The following is a 20,507-nucleotide window of genomic DNA, read 5'->3' as shown; positions in this document are numbered from 1 at the left end:
CTTCTTTAACTTGTTTTTTTAAACCCCAAATATTTATTCATTTATTTATTTAAAAGATTTATTTATTATATGTGAATACACTGTCACTGTCTTCAGACACACCAGAAGAGGGGAACAGATCTCATTACAGATGGTTGTGAGCCACCATGTGGTTGCTGGGATTTGAACTCAGGACCTCTGGAAGAACAGCCAGTGCTCTTAACCACTAAGCCATCTCTCCAGCCCCCCCCCCATTATTTAATATACAAACAAACAAAAGAAAAAAGAAAAAAGGAACTCCAACAACAAATGTAACAATTCAATGTATAGTCAAACTTAAAGATGTTTAGTAAGCTCATACCAGCAATGCCAGCACTTGAGAAGGAAAAAAACAAAACCCAAGAGAATTCAAGAAATAAACAGTAATAAGCAAAAAAAAAAAAAAAAAAAAACAGTAGCCTGGAGGTGGTGTCACATTCCTTTAATCCCAGCACTCCAGACACAGAGGCAGTGAAGTTCAAGGCCAGCCTATTCTACAGAGTGATTTCCAGGACAGCCAAGGACACAGAAATTCTGGTATACACTATCATCACAAATTCAGCTACCAGGTGTGGCAGCTCACACCACTGCAAGGGGGTCTCAGCCTGTGTTACAGGGCGAGTTCTAGGCCAGCCTGAGCTATAAAGTATCTCCAGAAAACAAAACAGCTATGGCATACAATTCCACCATTTCCTTCTTCACAAGGCACCAAACCCACATCAATGATTTTGAATTCATACACCCCATCTCCCGCCCTGCAACACACACACTCTGTCGGGGCTGGAGAGATGATGGCTCAATGCTAAGGAACACCAAGTGCTTGCCCAAGACATGGATTGGTTCCCAGCACTCACATGGTGGTTCACCAATTCCAGTTCCAGGGGATCCAACACTCTGTTCTAATCTCACTGGGCGGACACACACACTTGGGGACACACACACTCGGGGACCCACACACACACACACACACCTGGGCAAAGGACTCATACGCATGAGTCAACTTGGTCAAGAGCATCCACGGCTCTTTTAGAGGACTCTGGCTCCCAGCATCCACCCAGTGGCTCACAACCATCTCTTCCAGGGAACCTGAAACCTTCTATGTACACACATGAAGGCAAAACACCCATACATTGGTAAATAAATTTCTAAAGCTTCTGGCCTACTCAAAGACACTCCCCCATAATTCCTATCTATGTTCCCAGTACACCAACCTCTCAGTTCTTCTCCATGACCCTCATCCTCCGCCTGTCTCAGGGAAGCACTCCTATGGATGTATCTTCTAGGCTGTGCTATCTTACATAGCAGCTACTGCATACACACAGCTCCTGACCACAGGAAATGTGACGTCAGATACAGGCCTCACCATGTACACAGACTGGCCCAGGGTCAGGTAGTCCCAGTCTCCTGACTGGGTTACGGGCACATGTTACTGCACCAGCTTCTCTCCACCTTTCTACTGTGGCAATTAGAGTTCCTAAAGCCATGCTGCTGAAGCCGCAGCTCAGGGAAAGCAATGACTAGCACAGACCAGGCCCTGGCTGGATCCCCAGAACTGCTAAAGAAGATAAGAATCGCCTGGTGTGGTGGCACAAGCCTTCAATCCCAGGGCTGTGTAGGCTGAGGCAGGACTGTTTAAGGCCAGTCTCCTGGTCTACAAATTTTCTAGGCCAGCCAAGGCCATGGAATAAATAAGTCCCTGTCTCAAAATCCAGCACTCGTTGCTCATGAAAAGGACCAGGGCTCAATGGGCTCAATATTGAGCAGCAACATAGCACCTTACAGAGATTATAACTCAAGTTCCAAAAGATTTCACATCTTCTGGTCTTTTCTAGCATCTGGCTCAAGTAGTGCACAGACAGACAAGTAGGAAAAACATTCAAAACACATAAAATAAAAATTTAAAAATCAATGTAAAAGAAAATAATAAATATAAATAAAACACATGAGAGTTTGGGGAGGTACAAAGAAGCTGTGTCTGAGACACAGCCTCACTATATAGCCAACGATGGCTTGAGTTAGCTCTTCCTAACTTCTACCTCCCAAACGCTGGGAGTGTAAACTTGTGGCTTACTTTTCCATTAGACCACATCGCTCTATAGGTTACACCATGCTGCTGACAAACACTTCACTGTCATAACTGAGCATCACTGTAATGGAATTACAGTGTCCGTAATTCTTGTTTATGGGGTTGGTGGATTGTGTTTGAGACGGGCTCTCACTCTGCATCCCTGACTGGCTTGGAACTCACACTCTAGAGCTTCAACTCAGAGATCCACTGCCTCTGTCTGGACAGAGTGGAATCAGAGGCATATGCTTCCACAGCTGCTTAACTGCAACAACTTCCCTCAACCTCATGTCTACCTCAGGTTACCACACCAACGCCCTAATCTCCAAATCCCTTTGCTTATCTGGCTTAGTCCTGTCCAGTCATCCTTTAGGGTCATCCTTCCTATCATCTGAATTGAAGCAACAAAACCTCCCTGCCCATCCCCCAGGAGCGCCACTGCAGTACACTTAGAATGCAGTCCCACAGGAAGTCTCAATGCAACAGACCCTTAGACTCCAGCAGCCATGCTGCAATTACACAGTGCATTCATCCCACTCCAGACCACCTCCATCCCTCAGGCTCCCAAACCCACCCTCTCAGTTCTCCTAGTCTGAGACAACAAGCACCAAGAGCAAAGAATGCCAGCTGCCTGCTGCCCGCCCCCTATAGCCATGCTCAACCAGCAAAGCTCTTGTATTCGCCGACCCTGCTGTCCCTTTGACAGATCAGTCAAGGACTATGCAGCATGCCCACGTTTCCCTTGTACCTTCATCAGCCACCCCATTAGGACAGATAATATTGTTGCTTCCCTACCCCTAACTATAAAATCTCACCTGGCTCACATTTTTTCTGATTTTTAAAATTTTTTAAAGTTTTTGTTTATGTATTCTTTTAAATGTAGGAGTGCTCTGTCTGCAAGTCAGAACAGGGTATCTCTTTATAGATGGTTGTGAGCCACCACGTGGGTGCTTGGACCTCTGGAAGAGCAGCCAGTGTTCCTAACCATTGAGCAATCTAACCAGCCCAATACTTAAAAAGTTGTATTAAGCCAGTTGTGGTAGTACATGCCTGGAATGCCAGTACTCAGGAGATAAAAGATAGGCAGACCTCTGAGTTTAGGGCCAGCTTGATCTACAGTGTTCTAGGTCAGCTAGAGCTACACAGTGAGACCCTGCCTCAAAGGAATGACTGGATGAATTGCAATAGGTAGTTGGATCCATATAAATTCAAGTCAGCGTGGTCTATACAGAGAGTTCCAGGACTATACAGTGAGACCCTATTTCAAAACAAAGCAAAACAAAAAGATCTCATTAATATTTTAAAGATTTATTTATTTAATGGGAGCTAAAGAAATGGCTCAGTGGTTAAGAGCACTGACTGCTCTTCCAGAGGTCCTGAGTTCAATTCCTAGCAACCACATGGTAGCTCACAACCATCTGTAATGACATCTGATGCCCTCTTCTGGTGTGTCTGAAGACAGCTACAGTGTACTCACATACATGAATAAACAAATCTTTAATAAGAAATACATACAAAATTCATACCAATGAGACTAGCTGCTTTAAAAAAAAAGAGTACATGCTTCTATGTTCATATCTATGTGTTGGTGTACACATCAGAATACAGTTGCTAGAAGTCACTCCAGTGCCCTGGCGCTTGAGTTACAGGGGCTGTGAGCTAGCTAACCAGAATGGCTTCTCAGGAACCCAACTCTGCAACAGTAGCAGGGCTAAGCCATGCCTCTCTACCTCTTCTCACCCTTAAAGCCATTCCCTTACCTCTACACTTCCCTTGATATCACACTGCTGCCCATCCCTGCCCTTCCTTCCTCCCTCCAGCCTCCCTGGACTGTACACCACCCACATGACTCAAGGCCAATGACCTACCAAGTGACCTTTACACTGTCTAGTCCTACTTACTCAACCTAACAGCAGCACTGAGCAAAGGGACCAGTACCCTCTTGCTGGCTCCTAGTTCTTTGTACCAGCCCGCGTGTGCACCTTCCCAATTCAGAAGTCAGTCCTTCAATCTGACCCCTTACAGCATCTATAGTGATCACCTACTTGTTCTGCTGCTTTAAATACCAACAGTGTTCCTTCCCTTGCTTCATTCACATCTCTCCAATTTACCCCTGTAGCCCGACTGACAGCACAAACCAGAAATCTCAGCCCTCCAGAGGCCAACACAGTAAGACCTCTCAAAAACAAGTAAACAAATAAAGAGTTCAGTTCCTAAGGCACTTCTATATCATTATTACTAACCCTACTCTCCTGCCTACACCCTCAGGTAAATTACATACTGGTTACTGACACGCCAGACTAGAGAATTAGCCCCTAGAGAACAAAGACAGTGAATACTGTTTAATGCTGTGCTTGGAACTCCTTAGGTGTACCTGGTACACCAGACAAGGACATAAAGTAATCCTTTTAAAGTGTATCTACTGCATCTGCCTTCTTCTGTATGGCTTACACAGCATGGATAGTCTAACAAGACACCAAACCAGTCATCTTGATAAGTACTTAGGCTACTTCCTAAATCCAGCAACTACAACCTTCACTCTCAAACCAAACCCAGATAACTCCTAAAGATGGGCATCTGAGACTTAGGAGCTCAGCATTTTACTCTGCAAGACAAACACCAAATCTTTTATTCCTTAGGTGTTCCAAAGGACACAGGAGAGGTAAAAGTGACAGTAAAGTTCAACACCCCAGCGGGTCGCCTTGACAATGAGGTCTCCTCCCCCAGGGGGTTTTCACAGCCCCCTGGGGAGGAAAGAAAAGGCTCTAAGCTTTTCTTAATCCCCCAGCTGCTCAGACAGCCTGGTGGCCTGCTCTGCCTCCACTCACACTCCCTGAAGTGCTGAGACACAGAGGGAAAAGCCAGACCCAGACAGACATCTCCACCAAGGCCACTCTCCTTCCATACCTCATCTCGTCTTCCACCATTAGAAGAAGAGCTAAAGGGTTTGCTGCTGCCACCGCCCCTTTGAGGAGGCATCTTGTTAAAAGTTTTGCTTTTCTGTGAATTGGAGCGACGGGACTGGTTGTTAAAATTTTCATTTTTGGGGTAGGAAGGTTCACGCTTGCGATTGTAACGCTTGGATCCATTTGAGTTCTTTCCATCTGAAAACAAAAGAAATAAAAGTAGTTAGTTGATGTTTTCCCAGACAATTCCTGTTTATCTTCCAGCAAAGCTGTATTTAGTAAATAAGGGAAAATGGGCCTTTCCACAGCCTCTGAAAAAGCTAAGCTTAGCCCACCGCATTGGTGCTTTGAAGAACCACAGTAAGGTCGGCTTTTGTTTGGTTTCAAAGCAGTCATTCTGTGCTAGAGAGATGTACCTGGTCTGCAGGCCTGACAGGAAGAGGACAGGCACTGCCCTTGAGCGAAATATAGTGTAGTCTGTACATCTTCACATGTACTCCAGACATACCAACATGCCCGGGCACAGCACCTCCCACTTTGGTCCTAGCACTCAGAAGGCAGAGGCAGGTGGATCTTGAGGCCAACATGGTATAAAGTACATTACAGGACAGCCAAGACAAAGAGACAGTTGATCACAACAAGTCCTGCATCAACTTGCTGTGGAACCCACAAAGTTAACAGAACACACGCTGAGCTCTAGGAACACATCAGAGCAGTTCAAGTTACTTTTTAAAAATGTCTCTTGTTTTTTCCTTCAATTAAATAAAAAATTAATATCATTAACACCAGAACATACACTTGATTATAAAAATAAAATATAAAACAATTGGCAATACCTGTAAAGTATTACTTTATTAAGTGCTTTATTTCCTCTCCCTCCCCCTCTGTCATAGCACCCAGCTTCCCTTCAGCCTCAGGCCCTGAACACTGAGCCTGCAGGCAGCCCACACTATGCCTGGCTTCTTTCTATATGCTTGCCCTGTGTCCTATACAAAATGTTCTTTTGTAACTTCATAAGCATGTTTTTTATACCCTAGTCTTCAGCAAGGAAGGCATGGTGGCTCATCTACAAGATCATCCTGGGCTAGACAGTGAATTCCAGGCCAACATTGCTATAAAATGAGCTCAGTCATCGGGCTTGGCACCAGGTTTTCTTACTCAGTGAGCTGAGATGATCCAGTGGATAATAAACGATGCCAGTGAAAACATACAATGGAGTTCAGATGCCTAGAACCCATGTAAAGTAAGGCATGTAAGACAACTGCCTGCAACTCCAGAACCCAGGAGGCAGGAGGCCAGGCTTGTTAGATTAACTAGAAATCAGCAAGTTCCAGTTTCAGTGAGAGGCCCTTCCTCAATCCACAAGTAAATAAATAACATATGAGTGTGATCAAGGAAGACACTTGACATCAACGTCACACCTGTGCACACACATACAAACAAGCTTATATACTTGTACACGTCACACACATATAAAAGCAAAAAACAGAGCCAAGAACTATGGCACACTTATAACCCCAGCACGTAGGAAGTAGGGGCAGGAAAGGAAACTACAATGTTCAAAGACAGCCTGAGGTATATGAATCTGTGCCTCAAAATAAAGTTGAAGTCTAAAGAGGTGGGTCAATGCTAAAAGCACTTGTTTCTTTTAGAGGACCTAGGTTCAGTTCCCACCTGGTGGTTCACCACTGTCTGTAACTCCAGTCCTAAGGCATCCAATGCCCTTTTCTGACCTCTGTGGGCACCAGGTCAGAATATGGTGCACACATATAAATGCAGGCAAACACACACATAAAATACTTTTAAAAAAATAGTTACCCATTCTTCAAGATCACAATTAATGGCTACACAATTGCTTGCCATGAGCTAATAGAGTAATATAACTAATACATTTACTAATGTCTTTTTATGCTAGTTTAATAACAGTACTGAAGATTGCTTTATAAGGTCTATACAGCCATGTCAAATATTCAAAGTGAAATTAGATTATGAAATACAATCATAAAAGCCCATTACATATCCTGACATTGCTTTGTAGAGATTAATGATGGCTGAATTATATCCTAACAGCCACCATAAAAGAGAATATGAAGTTCACCACATTCCTGTTAAATCAGTAGCAACTTGAATAAACTTTGGTTAAACAAAAGGATTTTATCTTAACTTTATTTGGATTTTTGGTTTTATTTTTAAACCTGAGTTTCACTAATTAACAAAAAATTCTTTCAGTCTATCTGCTGACCAACTATATTTTGCATAAAGAGCCTGTTTGCTTAGTTTCATTGGGAGACAGGGTCTCACTGGCCTCAGACTCCTTAGGATGACCTGAAACCCAGTTCTCCTGTCTACCTCCCAAGTGCTAGAATTACAGGTGTGCACCAGAGTCTGGATGTCCATTTTTCTTTTCTTACTAAAAGGTAAACTTCAGGAAGTTTGTTGCCAATATCCACAAATTACTAATAATTTTTTTTCCTTTTTGGAGACAAGGTTTCTTTGTGCAGCACAAGCCTTCTTGGAAGTCACAAAGATCCACCCGCCTCCCAAGTGCTGGGATTAAAGGTGTGTGCCACCAACACCTGGCATTAATAATGAAATTTAACAAGGAACCTGTCAGTACACTATATAAGCCAGTACTAGCTTAGAAAGGGGGGAGGGGCAAGAGGCTCAGTTGAGTATATAAAGTGCGCCGTCTGCAAGCATGATCCCCACATTAAGGGTTGAACATATCGAGTGCACAGCGCCAGCCCAGGGGTGGTAGATGCAGTTCATTCCAGGGGCTTGATCAACAGCCAGTTTAGTCAAAAAGGCAACTTCCCAGTTCAGTGAGAGATAGTCTCAAAAAACTAAAGTAGAAGCAATGGAGGCTCTCCCGACACTGATGTCTGTCTCCACATGTACATTCAAGGGCAAGAGCAAGTACATGTGCACACACACTAAGAACCATAAACAATGAAAGGTGACATAGACCAGCATGTTAGAGTGACTGCCACCAAGTCTGAGGACCTGAGTTCAAGTTCCCAAACCCACAGGGTGGAAGCAGAAAACCTAATCCTGCAGCTGCCTTCTGACCACACACACACTATGGCATGCTTCTGAGCCCATGAACCTGTGTCTTCTGATCTTCACTTCCCTGAGAGGTACAGCCAAGAGCAGCTTACAGGCGTATGGCCCTCCACCACTTCAGTTGGCAACGGCTGCTGTCAAGCACAGCACCACTGGTAGCAGGTAGAGGGTGATGGATCTCCTGAAAATCGGGAGTTACTGAGAGAGATATATGAGCTGCCAAGTAGATGCTAGGACTTGAACCTGGGTCCTTTGGAAGAGTAGTCAATGTTCTTAATTGCAGAACCCTCTCTCTCCAGTCTCAGCAGAATGTAAAAAAAAAAAAAAAAGATGTGGGGAGAAAACAGTTCCAGAACACAAGAGATACGTCACCATCCAGTGTAGTTTAGTAGCAGTGTTTGCCTGGCATACAAGGGCCTAGGTTTGCTCTCCAGCGCATAAAAGAAGGGCTGGGGACCCTACTGAAGAGAGGTCCCTCACAGCTTGTGTAGCCTGCCGATGAAGTAGCACTCAGGGAAACCGCTGTTTCTTCATTGTTATTAGCACACACAGGGAAACGATTTCCTAAGACAGCACTGTGTGTTTTTAGGTCAGATTACAACTGACCACATAAGGATTTATGACTCCAGGCTTAAAGACCAACTCCCCTCTCTCTTGGTGTTCCAAATACCTCACACTCTGAAGAGAGACATCGCAAGTGAGAAACTGGCTCTTATCTCTAAACCCAGGCAACGCGCAGCTGAGGACTGAGGTACTGTCCTGCCTGGGACCCAAAGATAAAACTCATAGTGCTATTTCTGAAATGTTTGTAGACAACTTGCCAGGACATGCTAGAGAACAACTCAGGGAGAAACTGCCCTCCTCTCGTAGAGGGAACAAGAGGAACCACATCAGATTTTGGAAAATAAATTCAAGTTTCTAGAAGAATTTTATAATTTTTTTTTGTCTTCTCCATTTTTAAATTTTTTGTTATTTTGTTTCTGGTTTGTTATTTTTGTTATTTTGTTTAAAGCTCAGAATGGTGGTTCCCAATTCCAGGGTCACTTCTAGGGTTTTAAGATTATGTATAAAGGTGCTGGGGTTGCAGGAGGTTGAGGGCAGAACACAGAGAGCTTAAGGCCAGCCTGAACTAAGCATCGAGGCCAGTCTAAAGAATTAAGGAAAAAGAGGTGGGGGATGAAGGCCAAGCAAGCTGAGCCTGGAACAAAGGCCTGAGATCTCAGCTCCTCAAGAGGCTGTGGGCATGAGCTCACAAGGCCAAGGCCCGCCTGCTTAGCTACAAACTCAGTTCAAGCCAATCCCCCAGGTGACCCTCAAATGATCATTTTTGGGCTGGAGAGATGGCACAGTGGTTAGAGCACTGACTGCTCTTCCAGAGGTCCTGAGTTCAACTCCCAGCAACCACATGGTGGCTCACAGCCATCTGCAATGGGATCAAATGCCCTCTTCTGGTGTGTCTGAAGACAGATACAGTGTACTCAGATACCACAGGTGTGGTTTTCATAAATTAAAAAGAGAGAGAGAGATAAATGATAACTTTTAAAAGGGGCTAAATAAGCTTCTCAGTGGTCAAGTCTCAGCCTAAGTTACACTAAGCTCAATACCCAGTGTCAAAAATAAATGGGTAAGAGGGCTAAAGATACTCAGGAGTTAGGAATCCCTGATGTTCCTTGTCCAGAGGACCCACACAATCTGTAACTGCAGCTCCAGGCAATGTCATCTCCTGGCTTCTGAGGACACTACTCACCACCACCCACCAAGAAATCTTTAAAATTAAATAAACAAGGATTTGCGTGTAGAGGCATATGACTTTAATCCTAGCTTGGGAGGCAGAGGCAGGTAGATCTCTGAGTTCAACACCACTCTGATCTATACAGTGAGTTCCAGGTCATCCTAAGCTATGCAGAAAGACACTGTCTCAAAAAGCCAAAATAATAAAAAGTAAAAAAAAAAAAAAAAAAAAAAAAAACAAGGAATGTCCAGGACCTTAGGGATCAGAAAAGGTCAGACAAGGTAGCTCACACCTTTACGCCTGGCCTTCAGGAGACTGCAGAATTTCTGTGTGTGCTTGAGGCCAGCAGGACTGAAGAACAAGACTCGAAGGGCTGCAGGTGAACCTGAGGGAACTGCAGCACAAGGCCTCACACCCTCATGTGTAAGAGTCCCCAGGACATGCAGCCAGAGCTGAGAACTACCAGGAAGTACTATCAAGCCGCTGTCCCCAGTTGACAAAACTATTAATTAGATGATGCAAACTCAGAACCTAAGATTCAGAACCAACAAAAAAGAGGCCTAAAACTTTAATCCAGCTCCTTGTTTCGTATTTCCAAAATGGAAAAGTCTGACAACTAATTGCAGATCTACTCCATCTCTCTCCAGTGCTCCTTACCAATTCAAAGTCACCAGTCCTTCATAGACGTGTAAAATCAATGTTCTAGGCTTAGTTCTAACAGGTGGAACAACCTAGGTCAGAACAGCTGCCAGAAGTTTCTGCTGATGGTTCAAACTGTAATTACAAACCAGCTACTTATCCACCATCCACAGTAGTTGACAAGAACCTTGAGGGACCAACATGTGCCTCAGTCACCTGACAAGTCCGATCCCACTGAAGTGGGAGAGAGATGCTCCTCTTTACCATCTACCAGAACAGCAGCATGTGTCAATGAGCAGCATGTGACCTGCTGTCACATCACACTGTCATGTTTTTTCTGTAAATTAAACAGAATAACTGTATTCTAGTTACTCAAAAAAATTCAATGAATTGAGAAAGAGAGTTCAAGCAGGCTGTTCAGGAGATCAAGTACCAGGACAGCCAGGGCTACACAGAGAAACCCTGTCTTGAAAAAACAAAAACAAGGGGCTGGACAGATGGCTCAGTGGTTAAGAGCACTGACTGCTCTTCCAGAGGTCCTGAGTTCAAATCCCAGAAACCACATGGTGGCTCACAACCATCTGGAATGAGATCTGATGCCCTCTTCTGCTATGTCAGCAACAGCATACTCATATACATTATAAATAAATAAATAAATAAATAAATAAATAAATAAATAAATAAATAAATAAATGTTTTTTCTAAGGAGCAGAAACAAAAACAATTTTAGAAAAAACACTGAAAACATCTTCTACAGTAGTGGCACATAGTTGCTATGATTGGAAAGCTTTGCTTAACATTGATAGACATGATGGTTCTCATCAACTGCACCCACTGAAGTTAAGAGTATTAGAATTCAGTATAACACTCACTGGAGGCTGGGTGTCCAGCACAACCTTTAACCCTAGCTGTGAGGGGACAGAAACATTCAAGTCTGATTACCCAGTAACCCAGCTTCTGATCCCAGATGACAGGAACAATGTCAGCATAGTGTTTCACATCGCCAACCTCAAAATAACTGCTTCATAATGCCTGACCTTCCCTTAACCTCCATGGCAGTGCCTTCCGCCTAGGGAGGAGGAACAAGAGCAGGCTTCTGGACAGGGACTACAGCTGGCCTACAAATCTCTGACTTCTCTAAATATTTACTTCCTCTGTTCTTTCTACATGGCATCCCCCGTCCCTAAATTTCTTCTCTCCTCTGGGCTGTGTTGTTGGGACAGTCCCTTGGTAAACTGTTCTAACAGTCTTAGCCCTATTGGAAGAAAACTGTAGAAATATAGCCAGAAAGGGAATGTTCTGTTAAGTACATGAAGCAATTAGCCAAGGCCAAGGCTGTGAATAGAAAAAGATCAAGGACCGCCTGGTAGTCAGATTTATCTATAATTTATCTATAATAGCATGCCAGAGAAGGCAAACGTAAGCTAGCTACGGGAAACACCAAATCTATTTTCATGTAGTTAGAAAGCAAAGGGCCACTTATACACTTACACAGCTTCTAAATACCAAGGGATTCTTTTACACGGGACAAGGGAGAAGCTGAGCCAGTGATGGAGACGCTCACCTAAAACACCTGGAAGGTACACAAAGGACCATCAGGGACTTCAAGGCAGAATGGAATTTGGTTCCAGAGTCATGAAAGTGTCTCCATAAACCAAATACATTCTGTGGATTTTTCTTTGTGTTAGCAAAAGAAAGTAAAACTGTATCTTTATTCCCACTCCCTCTTTCAGCCAGGACTGAAATTCCAGAGATCCTCACAATGTCCAACAAAAAGAATCCAGTATAGGAAGTGAGGAGTCCATCTCTCCAACAATCCAGACTACCTACATCTCCAAGTCACATCTGCTTCACTAGCAGCCTTCTCAACCACAACAATGCTTTCTCATGTTGCTTGGCAACAGGGTCTTACTATGTCACCAGGCTGCCTGGAACTTGCTCATTAGCCCAGGTAGCATGATCCTCTGCCTCAGCCAATGGGTGTTGGGATTACAGGCTATGCCCACCACACTAGGCTTCATGTGTATGGGTGTTTTGTTTGAGAGTTTGGCTGCACACCACATGTATGTTTATAACTGTGGAGGCAAAAGACAGCATTGTGGAGCTGAGAACAGAACCCAAGCCTTCTGTAGGAACAAGTGCCACTGAGCTGCCTCTCCAGCCCCTGCTTCATTCATAGTTCTGTGGTTGTTTTATTAGGGTTCTAATGTGTTTCTGAGGGTCAAAACCAGGACTCTGAGATGGTATCTGTCTTTAATTCCAGATGGTCAAGGAGCTTACCACCAAGCCTGACCAAAACTATCCCAAGTAACATGTAAGGGGGGAAAAAGTTTATAAAGAAAAGGTTAGTCAGGAAAGTGGTAAAATGCCTTAATCACATCAGTTCTTGTTTAATCTTTTAAATGTATCATTATCCTGTGTGCAGGATGTGTACAGAAAGGGCCTGAAGTCAGGTCTTCCTTTCCTCCTCTCAGAGGGCAGGTAAAGGGGTAAAGCAAGAGCTACAACTGCAGGGCATCCTCTCTCTCTGAGCCCTCCTACCCTCCCTCATGTCCTCTGCTAAGTCACAAGCTTTGACCTGCTCACTTATAATATAAACAAAGCATTTATTGCTGCTGACTCATGCATGAATGTATTTTAGTGACTTAAGGAGGGCCCTAAGATACTAGTTGAGAATTCTTGGAGAATTAAAGTTTAACATCATCTCTACAAGCAAAGTTACTCTGAAAAACACTCAGACCTCTCTCCAAAAATAGCCAAGATAATTTACAATAAAGCTACACATGTGCAAAACCCCAGACTTAGTGTATATAGGTCTAGACTTGGCCTTAAGTAACACTAATACCTGCTTAGACAGTTAAGCACTGGTATATCACAGTGACAACTGGTCTCTACCCAAGTTCCACAGGCAATTTCTACAAGTCCTCAGGTATACCTGGTGACAGGGTTTGTCATACCCTGCAGATAAACTCTCAAAGTCAGTAAGCCTTATAATTTTGGTGTGTGGTTTTGTTTTGTTTTGTTTTTAATGCTCTTAATTTGAGGTGGTGGGGGATGCTAAAGATAAAATCCAGGGCTTGGCATATTCTAGGCAAGGGCTCTACCACTGACCCACACCCTCCAGCTTTTTGAATTTTAGACTGTTAGATCTAAAGTTCCCCATCTGTTACACATGCTCACTCTCACAAAAACACCTTGCTGAGTCCACATAAAGTTGCACTAAAATACATTCAGAGATGTTTGGCACTGGAAAACCAACTGGTATGCTCTTCCCTGGGGAAGACCCCCTCTCCCACTCACAGCTTTACTAAGTTGCCTATAGTTCTTTGTGTAGGGTTGAGGCTTCCCATGTTCATGTTAGTTGATATGGAAATACATATCCCCCATATACATGTTTGTTGACATGTATTACACACATACATACATGTGAAAAGAGGATATGAATTTGAAGATGAGCAAAGGTTACATATGAAGCTTTGGAGGGAGGGAAGGGAAGGAGAAACACTGTAATTAAATTACAATCTGCAAGTTAGTAGTATTTGAGATTGTGGAGGCACTGGAGTGAGAGACAAGTGGATCTCTGGGTTCCAGACCAGCCTAGCCTACAGAGTGAGTTCCAGAACAACCAAGGACACAAAATTACAATCTCAAAAATACACAAAAACCTTACATTGCTATTACTGCCAACATAATAAATGTATAAAAGGGAACAAAGATTATACACAGCTCTGAAACATGGAGAATGCTAGATTCGGGATTCTGTCATGTCCTAACCTACAGCTTAGTTTATTCTCTGAGAAGGAACAACTCCTAGATAGACAGATAAATGACTAATGATATCACACATAAAAGCCTACCCCTGTACTTTGCAATAATCAATACGGGGTAGCTATTACTATGTTATAGCAATACTAGGAAGCCTGACTAGACTACACACACATACACACACACACACACACTCAGTGAAAGCCAAACCCCTATAACCTACCACACACAAATAGGCATGATATTTAGGCAAATATCACTCTAAGCGCTTAACTCATTTACTTAATTGTGTACACTGCCTCTTTTACAGATAAGAAACTCAATGACTGGACCTAAAATAACAATGCAGGGTCTGCATGTTTTACCCTCACTGGAACAACGTCATGCCAAGATGTGTTCTCTAGAACAGAGGAGCAGACCTCGTGCCAAATTTAAATCTTAAAATCCTCGGGCCTCACCCTCTCTTGAATGCTACCCAATGCTAATCCAACACAAGAAGATAAAACAAAGTCAATTGTTTTACAGTTCCGACAGATGATGAGTCACACAAACTGGGTCTTGAGGCCTGCTGTGAGGTGCTTGCCACCTGGATGACCTTAACTCTTCCAAATCTCAGATTCCTCATCTGCAAAATGGGGCTAAGAATAGCGCCTATTTCAACCAGCTGTTTTGAATATGAATGCAAGGGCCCAAATTAACCACGCAGCGCAGATCAGCTTAACCGTAAATACTGGATGTCTGTGCAAGCGAAGGGTGGGCTGTTTGCCACTCCCCACCTACACCCAAGTGACCCAGCAGACGGCCGGCTCTTACCGCTCTTGGGTTTAGACTCGCCTGCCGGCCCCGCCGAGGCGGAGCGGGGCGGCTGTTGCCCTTTGCTGCTGCCCGAGGAGGCGGAGGAGCTGTTGGAGCCGCTGTTCTTGTCCATGTCGGAGGCGGTGGCGGCGGCACTGGGGGAGCTCTGCGGCATCAAAGGGGGCCTCGGCGGCGACGGCGGTCGGAGCGGAGCGGGCGCGGCGGGGACCCAGGCTCATGGCGTTCAGGGCCGGCGGGGGTCGGCGGCGGCAGCGGTTCTCGGCCTTCATGGCGACATTTTTCCTTGTTTCCTTCCTCAGCTTCTCAAAATGGAAGGAGAAGCGGGAGGTGGGGCTGTGAGGCCCAGAGGCGGCGGTGACCGAAGAGGAGGAGGAGGCCGGGGCTCGGAGGTCCGGGCCGGGCCTGGCGGGGCGGAGGCTGCGGGGGAAGGGGAAGCGCGGGAGGGTCGCGAGCCCCGCCGGCCGGCCGGACACGCTCTCCCGCCGCGGGGCAGGAGAGAGGGCTGGTTGTCTCGGTGCCGGGGACCGGAGTCTCCGACACAGTGACCAACACTCGCCTCTGGGCCGAGGCCGAGCTGCTCCGGGAATGGCGACGAGTCGCCAAACAGCATCTCCAAGAACCCGGATGGACTATTTATATAGTTGCCAAGTGGGCGTGATGCATTCTGGGAAGTGTAGTTTTCACTTACATCCGGGTCCTAGGGGAGGGACCGCTGTAAGACTTGTTCCTGCCAATGGCTTTTTCTCTCTTCCCTTTTCCCGGTTTCTCCTTTCCGCCCCGCCTCCCTCCCGCGGTCTTTCTTTTTGAGACAATTTTCATTATGTAGTCCTGACTGGAACGACCCACTGTGTGGAACAGTCTGGCTTCCAATTCACATATCTTCTGATCTCTGCCTCTTTAGTGCTGGGTTTTTGTTATTTTAATGTGTGGGTGTCTGGCCTCCTATGATCCCAAGCTAGCACGTGGTACACAGACATACATACAGACAGACAAAACACCCATACACAACAATTTTTAGAAAGCCAAGTGGAATGTGATGGCACATCTGCAATTCCAGTGGACAGGAGACAGAAATAAAAATTTTGGAGCTAATTGTCTAGCCAGACTAGCTGAAACGGTGAGTCTACCTAGAGACCCTGATTCAGTGAAGAATGTGGAGAGTCATGGTTGAAAACACGCAACATCTGCCTCAAAACTCTGCATACACGTGTGCATACGTCTAAAAATTTTCATACATGTATGCATGGCACATTCATAGTGGGACCCTGTCTTTAAAAAAAAGCAGGAACCAGACTCTTACTTGGTTCCTTATTATCAAAAAGTATATTAGATATTATTTAGTATGGAAGGAATCACAGTTTAAAGTGACATAGAGATCCATAGAAGTATAGTGGGTGGGGGGGAGATGGCTCAGCAGTTAAGAGCACTGACTGCTCTTCCTGAGATCCTGAGTTCAAATCCCAGCAACCACATGGTGGCTCACAACCATCTGTAATACATCCCATGCCCTCTTCTGGTGTGTCTGAAAACAGTGCACTCATATACATAACATGATTAAATCTTTTAAAAAGGAGGTATACTTTTTCATTTTTCTGCTTGTTTTGTGCGTATAGGTGTTTTACCAGTTCGTATGCCTGTGCCATGTGTGTGCCTAGTGCCTCTAGATACCAGAAAAGGTCGTTGGATACCCTGGCACGGGGATGAAAGCACTATGTGGGTGCTGGGAATTGAACACAGGTCCTCTGGAAGGATAGCTAGTGCTCCTAGTTGCTGAGCCACCTCACCTGAAGGGACTCTGAACAGCCTGAGTGGCCAGCCTAAGTGTGGTGAGCATTGCTCTGGCAGACTTGGCCTTCTCTCCCAGGTCCCTCTGCCTTGCCAAAAACTGTTAGATTCTCTTACTAAAGCCAGTACCCAGGGTCTGTTCCCTTCTTTGGCCACTTGCTCCTCCTGAGGCTGACCTCAAAGTATTGAAGTCAAGAAATCAGAAGCCTCCTTTGACTCACCTAGTTAACATGCCCACTTAAAGTTAAACACATCATCCTAACATGGTGTTTCCCCTTTTACCTTTATAAACTGCTATTTTCCTATGGGCCAGGACTCTCTCCCCTCTATCCAGAGGCAGTCCTTCCTCCTCCAGGACAAAAGCCCCTCCCTCTCTCCATTGCTCCTTTACTTCCCATCTTGTCCCCTTTCCCTTCTTCCTCTTTGTCTATCTCCTGTCTTTGTCCCTTATTCCTGCTCTCTGTCCCTCTCAGACAACTTGTACTAAGAACTTGGTCTTGGGGGTCCTGAGCAATATTTTTCCTTGCATCACCGACCCCCAAGGAATTTGGTTTTGTTTGTTAGTTTTTGACAGGGATCTCACCTTTTAGTCCTGGCTGGCCTGGAACTGGAACTTTTTATAGAACCACTCTGACCTCACATTTACAAAGATCTACCTGCTTGTGTCTCCTAAATGTTGCCTTTGTTTGTCCCCCTCCCCCCCCCGTGTGCGTGTGCGCGCATGCGCGCGCGATGTGCGCGCCATGGTTCCCATGTACAGTAAGAGGATAACTTGTGGAAGTCAGCTCTTTTCAACCAGAATGAAATTCAGGTTGGCAGGAAGCACCTTTATACTCTGAGCCATCGCACGGGCCTACAAGTATCCCTTGAAAAGACTTCCCTGTAATGAGACTTGAGAGAGGCGCTGTGGTCAAGAATACTTGCTCCTTTTGTAGTTGGGATTTGGTTACCAGCATCCACATTGGGTTGCTCTCAACCATTCCTATTTCCAGTTTCAGGTGTTTGGCGCCCCCTTCTGGCCTCCGAGGGCACCAGCCACCCATGGAGACACTTAGCATTCATAGAGGCCAAACATATAAAACAAAAATAAACGGCCTGGGTGTTGTGCTGGAACACTTCCTTAATCCCAGCACTTAAGAGGCAGAGACAGGTGGATCTGGATCTCTGAGTTCGAAGCCAGCCTGCTCTACAGAGAGACCCTGCCTGGAGAAACAAAACAAAACAAAAAGGGCAATGAGGTTGTCAGTTATAGATAGAGTGCTCCCAGCATGCTAGAGAGCCCTGGGTTCGACCCCAGTTGGGAGAGGAGCAGGACATGGAAAGACAGAAAGCAGCTGGTGGAGGGCACTTCAGGGAGAAAATGTTTTTATTTTTTGAATTTTTAAAAATTTGTTGCAGTTTTTATGTGTGTTTGTTTGTTTAGACAGTATTTCTTCTATGAACTCAGGACCTCTGGAAGAGCAGTCAGTGCTCTAACCACTGAGCCATCTCTTCAGCCCTTTGTTCTGTTTTTACAACAACGTCTGGCTATGTACCCAAGGCTGGTCTCATACTCTTGATATTCCTGCCGTGCTCTCCCAATTCTGGTTTGGTTTTATGCTTTCGTTTGTATGTGGCGAGGAATATCAGGTATTGAATTTAGAGCCTTGGACACGCTAAGCAAGGACTATACTTCGATCTGTTTTCTGCTTTTTATTTTGAGATAGGGTCTCACTGTGTAGTCAGTGCTAACTTAGAATTTGGAATTGTTCTGCCTGAGCACCCCAAGTCAAGTAGCTGGGATTACATAGCTTCACTATCACGTTGAGGTTTCTTTACTCTTCAATTACACATACACACATACACACACACACTGTACTGGCAACTTCTGTAGGTCAACTTGACACAAGCTGGAGTTACCACAGAGAAGCTTCCCTGGAGAAAATGCCTCCGTGAGATCCATCTGTAAGGCATTTTCTCAACTTGTGATCAAGGGGGGAGGTGTGGTGGTGGGTGGAGCCATCCCTGGGCAGGTGGTTCTGGGTTCTATAAGAAAGCAGGCTGAGCAAGCCAGGGCAAGCAAGCCAGTAAGTAACATCTCTCCATGGCCTCTGCATCAGCTCCTGCCTCAAGTTCCTATCTTGTGTGAGTTCCTGTCCTGACTTCCTTTGGTGAAGAACAGCAATGTGGAAGTGTGAGCTGAATAAACCCTTTCCTCCTTGCTTCTTGGTTATGATGTCTGTGTAGGAATAAAAACCCTGACTCTCTGGCACACACACACACACACACACGAGAGAGAGAGAGAGAGAGAGAGAGAGAGAGAGAGAGAGAGAGAAAGAATGCCTCAGTTGGAAAATGTAATGTGGTGTCCAGAAGGAACAGCTAAATCCTAAGGTCTGCTCTGACATATAAGTAGAAGTACAGGGAGCTCTAAAATTCTGTGGTGAGACTTTATTTCATGTAACAAAGGCACGAGAATACCAAGTGTGTGGATGAATAATTTTTTCATTCTGTCATTGATAAAAATGGAACCGAGGGGAAGAGAAGCCCAGTGCAGGAGGTGGTCCATCTGTCAGGTTACACCAAACAGAGAAGACACTCTTCATTTCAGATTCCTTTCTTAGGGTCCTTGGCACCTTCTCCTTGTGAAATGTTTACAGAAAATATACATTTAAAAAGGGATTTAAAACAGAAACAGAGATCCAAGCAAAATTCAGCAACTTCTATACTTGCTTTTGCACAAGATGGTCTGTAATATGTTATCCTTTCCATAAAAAAGATAAAATCAAATTAAGACAAAAAGAAGCCATGTCTAGTAATATTGGTCTTTAAGCACACCTACTAGGAAGATCAAAAGTTCAAAGCCTGTCTAGGTAACAAAGTGAGTTCAAGGCCTTGCCAGCTTTAGTGAAAGTCTATCTCAAAATAAAAGATAAGGGCTAGCGAGATGGCTCTGTCGGTCAGAGTGCTTGCTTTGCAAGCCTGTGTGTCTGAGTTCAATTCCCAGGGCCATGGAGAACTGACCCCTGAAAGTCACCTACCTCCTCACTTCCACACATGAACCATGGCATGTGAGAACACTCACACGCACACACATCAAAAAAGACAGAAATAATAAACATTTTTAAAGTAAATATACTACCAGTCCGTGGTGGCACATGCCTTTGATTCCAGCACTCAGGAGGCCGACAGACACAGGCAGATCCGTGAGTTCCAGGCCAGCCTACAGAGCAAGTTCTGTAGACCATACCTTGTGTAAGATAGCCAGGGCTATCTCAAAAAACGGACCTCTAGGTTCCACAGGCACCTGCACTCACATACACATACCCACACAGACACACAACTGTACATACTTGTGCGTGTGTGTGTGTGTGTGTGTGTGTGTGTGTGTGTGTGTAAAATTTAAAAAAAAATCAAACCATGCAATCTTGGTCTTTTAACTACATGCCTCAATTTCACCCAGATCCTGGTAGAGCACTCCGGCACCTGGCAGAGCCTGCAAGTTCCTGCCTGGTCTTTACCACAGTAGTCTTTTTTAGTCCTAGCTAATACTACTACTGGTTGGCAGGATGGAAATATGGCCGCTGAAATATATTTAGGGCCTCACTCTGAGCTCTCCTTCTTCCTAGTAAGCTCTAGATTCAGTCAGGGAACACAGGTAAAGCTTTCAGGTTTTCAAATCCTCAACCAAGCAGACTCCTTAAAAACAGGCGTTTTAGGGTGCGTCCCACTAATATGT

General features: G+C 44.8%; 1 protein-coding gene across 2 annotated transcripts in view; it reads right to left on the bottom strand.

Moving 5' to 3' along the window:
• The window catches only part of RNF10 (ring finger protein 10), a 29,141-nt gene extending 13,542 nt beyond the window's left edge, over positions 1-15,599 (bottom strand). For both annotated transcript variants that reach the window (XM_080940656.1, XM_080940657.1), the window contains exons 1-2: positions 15,002-15,599; positions 4,991-5,187 (exon numbers count right to left, since the gene is read on the bottom strand). In XM_080940656.1, coding sequence (XP_080796782.1) covers positions 4,991-5,187; positions 15,002-15,158 — 354 coding nt within the window. In that variant the 5' untranslated portion in view covers positions 15,159-15,599. The remainder of the gene's footprint in view (positions 1-4,990; positions 5,188-15,001) is intronic.
• Positions 15,600-20,507: the final 4,908 nt, after the last annotated feature.

The sequence above is a fragment of the Micromys minutus genome (genome assembly GCF_963924665.1).
Source record: "Micromys minutus genome assembly, chromosome: 29".
In the NCBI taxonomy this organism is placed as follows: Eukaryota; Metazoa; Chordata; class Mammalia; order Rodentia; family Muridae; genus Micromys; species Micromys minutus.
The sequence above is the reverse complement of the archived record's forward strand: the minus strand, read 5'-3'. Positions and strand labels throughout refer to the sequence as shown.